Source organism: Tupaia chinensis, unplaced genomic scaffold, assembly GCF_000334495.1.
Source record: "Tupaia chinensis unplaced genomic scaffold, TupChi_1.0 Scaffold143720_1, whole genome shotgun sequence".
NCBI classification, from domain to species: Eukaryota; Metazoa; Chordata; class Mammalia; order Scandentia; family Tupaiidae; genus Tupaia; species Tupaia belangeri.
Window position 1 is genome coordinate 57,450 of NW_006203569.1, and position 6,000 is coordinate 63,449.

Consider the following 6,000-nt stretch of genomic DNA (forward strand, 5'->3'; position numbering starts at 1 on the left):
GAATTAAAGGCTTGTTCTTGGGGGTATTTCAGCTGGCTGAGCTTAATGGTATGGTCTGGATGCCAACCAACCAAAAACTATGCCTGACTAATCAGAATGGTCGTTCTACCAATTAGCACCAGCTCCATACCTAGAATGACTATAACCACCCAGCTTGTCGATACTACCTGAATATCAGCCCTTACATGGCTGGTAAGTCTCCAACAGGTTTTAGACATAGACTTTTATGAAACAAAGTATATGTAATTATATCATTTCCCACAAGCATCTCCACACCTGATTTTTTTCTGTTTTCTTTTTTTAGTGCCTGCTATATTCTGAGGGATTAGAATAACTATTCTTTGTCTAATAGAGGCTTTATCAACTTGGACTGGGGAAAACCCAGGCCTCTAATGACAACTGGGGTTCCTGGCCCAGATACAATGAGAGTGCAGAGGTGAGGTCACTCAGCACCCCACCTCTAGGCTGCTTCTCTCCCAGCACAGTGTGTTTCAGTGCTCGGGGTGGCTCCCCTGAGGTCAGTTTGTAGTGACCTCTCTCTTAAATTATAACTAACCATGTGGAGAAAGTCATCATGGTGGTTCTACTGTATTCAGAGGAGGCTCCATCCTTAGGTACCTGGAATCAAATGGGCCCCGCTTTCTGCTATGTATTGAGTATACCTATGACTTCTTGTGTTAACCTCTAGGCAGAGAACTGAGAAAGGTGTTAATGGCTTAAGTGAATCAGCTAGGCTCCAACTTTTCCTGGGTGGGAATAATGATTCTCTACCCTGACTCCATATGGAATTACCTGGGAAGTTTCTGAAAATTACCCATGCTTGGCTTCTACCCCAGAACAACTGACAGAGAATCTCTGCATGCTAGTCTTATAGAAACAATTACTCAGAGATTGCAACTGAAACCCAGTTAAGAACCCTTGGCCCAGAACAACACTGGAGTTTTCAGATGAGTCTCCTCAGCTTTCAATCTTTAACTCAGCATTTCCATTGAGAGGAGGCAGCTGACAGAATGCGAGTCTGAAGAAGGGGTACGAGGGCTTGATGAGGAGGCAAAAAAGGGAAATCAAGGGGAAGAGTGTAATGGGTCTGGGCACTGTGTGTTAAAGTAGAATATCAGAAGCTCTGGCCACAGGAATGATCCTGGGTAGGGTTAGTGACAGAGGGGAATGTGAAAGGTCAGAGGAGGTGGACAAGGTGGCATTTTACTTTTTATACTTTTAGATTTACTCTCCAAATAAACACTTCTCTGGTTCCTCACCTGGCCCCAGGTGGAGAAGGCCCACTCCACACAGAGCTGTTGGTTACAGGCCTGAGTGTCCACCGGCCTTTTGGCGAGCTGCGTACACAGGTCATTGGACACAGGGGTGGAGATCCCAGAGGCTTTCAGCTTTTGACAGGTCACCCGGCGTGTCTGGACACCTCCCCCGCAGCTCCGAGTACAGGCAGACCAGGAGGTCACCATCCACCTGGGGAGAGGAAGAAGCATCAGGGGGGCCCCAGAGAGTCAGGCCTTGGGGAACAGTATAGGGCATATCCCTGTTCTCACCTCATAACTGCTAATTTGGGAACCAAGACCCTTTTCATAGTATAAAGTCTTCAAAAAGTTCATGGAAAATACGATGTATGTTGGAAAAAAAAATACACATAGACTGAAAAAAATTTAACACCATAAATTTTGGAAGTTGCCTTGTATTTTATGTGGAATGGAAGGCTGACAACCAGTCCCTGAAAAGATCTCATGTCAATGTCCTAGAACCAGTGACTGTCACATTATTTGGCAAAAGTGTCTTTGTAGACATAATTAAGATTTTTGAGATAAGATTATTTTGGATTATCTAGGTGCCATCACAAGTGTTCTTAGAGTAAAGAGGCAGAGGGAGATGATGCACAGAGAAGAGGGGGTGGCCACATGACTGGACACAGAAGCTGGAATCATCCACTATAAGGTAAGAAAGGCCTGGAGCTACCAGAAGCTGGAAGGAGTCAGGGCAAGAGTCTCTCCTCGAGGCTCTGGAGGTGGTGTGACCCTGCCGACTCATAGATTTTGGACTTCTGACCTCTGAAACAGTAAGAGAATAGATTTTTTGTTGTTTTAAGTTACTTGGTGGTGATTTTGGGAAACTAATCCACTTGGGAAATTGACCAGAAAGGTAAAAAATATTCTGAAAGCCTATTGCCTCAGCTGCCCCAAAGGTCCTAAGATTGCAGATAGGCCTGGTACTTCCTAAAGTCATTGGGTACTTGGCAAAGGAGGGGCAGTTTCCTATGTCCAGGAGCCAGTCTACGGGCCTCATGTGTAACTCTCAGAGGCCTACTTGTGTGGCAGAAATACTGATAGCTGTATTCAGAATGTTAGGTTCCAACTCCAATTGTCCCCAGAACTGACTGTCCAAGACCATGACAAATAGGCCTTTCTTAAAAGACCAAACTGTGATCTGGAGGACACCCTGAATTCCTTGATCCATATACAGATGTGGGGATTCTGAGCGTGTGTGCACCCTGATGGTTCTTAAAGAGGGAAAAGGGACAGATTAGGAAAAAGATTGAGAAAAGATTTGGTGCTCTTTGGCCACTTCATTACAATCCAGGGGGGAAAAAAGTCTTTGGTTTTATTGCCTGAGAAACTAATGTGAAATGGTTAGGAGTTTCCAGTTTTTTTTTTTCCAGAGTTTTTTGCTATAGGGTGTTTGTGCTCGCCAGACAGACTGACAGACAGAGAGAGAGAGAGAGAGAGAGAGACAGAAAGCGAGAAATCACCCCCCAGGGAGGATGGCCATGCCGCAATCCCTTCTCCTCCATTCTCCTCTCGGGATCTTGGGCACACACAAACACGTGCCCAGCATGAGTTTTAAGCCACCGGGTCCGGGACGCGAACCACGGTCGACTATGTGGGAGTCCAGTGAGATAGACATTACACTAACTGCTGTTCCCAGGAGTTGCCAGTTTTATTCAGAAAGATGACTGGGGCAGCACTTGTTTGTGTGCAAACAAATATGTGAACATGTCCAAAAAGCCTGGTAGGACAGCCAGTCAGAGGTGAGCTATGGCCACTTTCTAGCCAAGTGGTGTCACAATCTGGCTTTCTGAAGAGAGATGTAGCAGAGAAGGGAGTATATTCTTCCGGAGTCTGGATCTGTGACTTATTTAGTTTTGTGGTGACTGCCTTGCTCCTTTGCCCTGGAGAGGGGTGACTATGTGCGGATTTCTAACCCACAGGAGCAGAGCCACTTAGGAAGCAGGCACGAGGTGTTTTAAAACTCCGAGGGGCGGGGGGGGGACTGAAACCCAAGACGACAGAGCCATAATTATTTCATTTGCAGAAGTAAATTAGGCTGATTGACTCTGACCATCACCAAATCAAATCAAAAAGTTCTTGGCACGTCAAGGATCTCTTCTTCATTTCATACAGCGTGGCAAGGGCAGTCTTCCAGCTGCTTATATCCCTGGTGAATGTCAGGCCTGCAGTTCAATCAACTTTTATTTCCAAATATACATTTCAGCAATTTTTCAGGAGCTGGGGTGGGGGGCTTGAGAAAGCAGAGGTATGGGCTACGTTACAGTTCAGGAAGGGTATAAAAGGACATTAATCATTCCAGTGGAAACCTTCCCGTCAGCAAGTCAAACTGCTGATATTAATGAGTGTGTTTCATATTTCATTGAGCCTCTCCTGGTTTCAGCTGCGCCTCATGACTCAGCTGGCAAAACACAAAGCGCTTGCCTAAGTGCTGTATGGAAGTCCTACAGATAGGTAGTAAATGGGCGTTTCAGGGCCGAGCCAGGTCCCCCTGGGCTCAGAACACCAATTTGGTGCCAACTCCAAGCCTATCCATTACCCCTTTAGCTACTGGAGGTGGGGTGCTCAGTGTGACTCAGACCTTCTCAAAACATGAAGATGAGGACAGGGACTCAGGGGTCATTTTGGAGTATGTAAGAGAACTAAATGCAGAGAACGTTTATCCAAAGTTGAGGCAACTCTAGGAAATGGAGATTTATTCAAATTACAGTAAAATGTAGCCCTTTGTAGAAATGAAGAGGGTATGATATTCTCAAGTAAACTGGGGCACTGGCTAGCACAGGTATTTTCTGTTCTATTTTTAATTTGCTAGTGGGTACATGCACAGGCTGGAGAGAGAAAAAATAAGAATGCATCTCCCCCATGAGGGATGGTCACATTGCCATCCCTTCGCCTCCATTTTTCTCTCAGAATTTTAGGCATGTACATGTGCCTGGCATGTTCGTCAAGCTGTCACTGTCAGGTCCAGGACTTGAACCATACATAGGGCTATTTAGCCACCTTAACTACTGGCTGACCTTAGTACGGGTATTGTTTTTAGAGGTTTTTGCCTTAGGCCACATGTGCTTGCCAGAGAGAGAGACAGACAGACATAATGAGAGGGAATTGCCCGGGGGTGGGGGTGGGGGTGGCCATGCCATCACATATGCTGGTGTTTTAAACCACCGGGTCTGGGACTCAAACCACCATTGACCATATGGGAGCCCAGTGATATTATTGCTACACCATCTGCTGGCCCAGCACAGGTATTTAAAGGGAAGATTTAAGGTAGAATCCAGTAATCCCTGTCTTCCCAGCATGTCCACTGAAAACACTATTTTTTTTTTTTTTAATTAAAGATTTGGGTGTGTGCACTTACCAGAGATACAGGGAAAGTGAGAAAGCACCCGCCACCAGGGGTGGCCACACAACACTCCCTTCTCCTCTCAGTATTTTGAACATGTACCTGGTGTGTTTTTCAAGCTGTTAGGACTTGAACCATGGAGCTGGCCATGCAGGATCCAGTGCCATAATTATACCACCTGCTGGCCTGAATAAAACCTTTTTTTTTTTTTTTTTTAAAGGTTTTGTCATATGGTTCATATGCTCACCAGACAGCAAGGGAAAGTGAGCAGGGATGAATCCCTTCTCTAGAGATTCTGGGCACACATGTGCTCAGCATGATTTTTAAGTCACCAGGTCTGGGACTTGATCAGCAGTTGGCCTGTGGGAGTCCACTGCCTTAACCACTAAGCCACCTGCTGGCCCCCAACAAATACTGTAGGATGGGAGTGTGTTGTGCCAGGGTGTGGAATGCTCTGGTTCCCTGAATGTCTGACCCTATGGGAAGTCCAGTTGGAATAAACAGAGCTGAGAGAGGAGGACACTCTGAGGATATTTCAGCACAGCAGGGAGGCCAGGGCCAGCATTTGCCACTTACCGAGAAGGACAGTCTCTCCTGTTGCAGGCGATGGGCTGTGCAGCGGGGCGAACCTTCCCTGCACAGTGAGTAGGGCTGACCTCTGTGCCATTCAGCAGACACCTCAGCCGGGGCTGTTGAACCCCCCTGTTACCACAGGAGGCTGAGCAGGTTGCCAGTCTGTCCACAGACCACCAGTAATCTGTCACAGGAGGGGCATCCAAGGGGAAAAGAAGAAAGCGTTATTGCCATACTCTAGTCCTTGTGGGTAGGGCAGGGGTGGAGGTTGGCTGTATGCCCAAGGGAAAGGAGTTGTGACTGAAGCTCTACCCTTCCACGGTCACCATTCCTAACGGGGCAGGTCCCGTGTGGTCTCCTCCTAAAATGACTACAATAACCCACTTTGTTAAGTTACTGTGAAGGTTCAAAATAATGAAAGTAAAGGGTCTAGCTCAGTCCTAATCAATGGCCATAACGCTCATTTATAAACATGCTTGCTCTGTATGCTAGAAAGTGACATCACTTTTTCTAATAGACAGACATATGTCAGAGACACTTAAAGGTGTACATTCCAGTAAGATTTTATAAATGTTACCAATAAACAGCCTATTTAGAGAGTTCTCATTTACATGAGGCAAAGACACTAGTAAGAAAGTATATCTTCCATTGGGGATACATGCAGTAGAATTTTGCTTTTCTTGAAAGTATCGCACCTTGGTCACAGACTGAACCAGCCTACGGAAAACTCAGAATCCTTACATATTGCTACAAGGGGCCAGTTTGAGCAATTTCCCTGTCTTGGGCTGG

At 46.2% G+C, this 6,000-nt stretch overlaps 1 protein-coding gene across 1 annotated transcript in view; it reads right to left on the bottom strand.

Moving 5' to 3' along the window:
- ADAMTSL1 (ADAMTS like 1) overlaps positions 1–6,000 on the bottom strand; it is a 367,415-nt gene that overhangs the window by 13,658 nt on the left and 347,757 nt on the right. Inside the window, exons 25-26 of the mRNA XM_027766822.1 lie at positions 5,215–5,395; positions 1,260–1,467 (exon numbers count right to left, since the gene is read on the bottom strand). Coding sequence (XP_027622623.1) covers positions 1,260–1,467; positions 5,215–5,395 — 389 coding nt within the window. The remainder of the gene's footprint in view (positions 1–1,259; positions 1,468–5,214; positions 5,396–6,000) is intronic.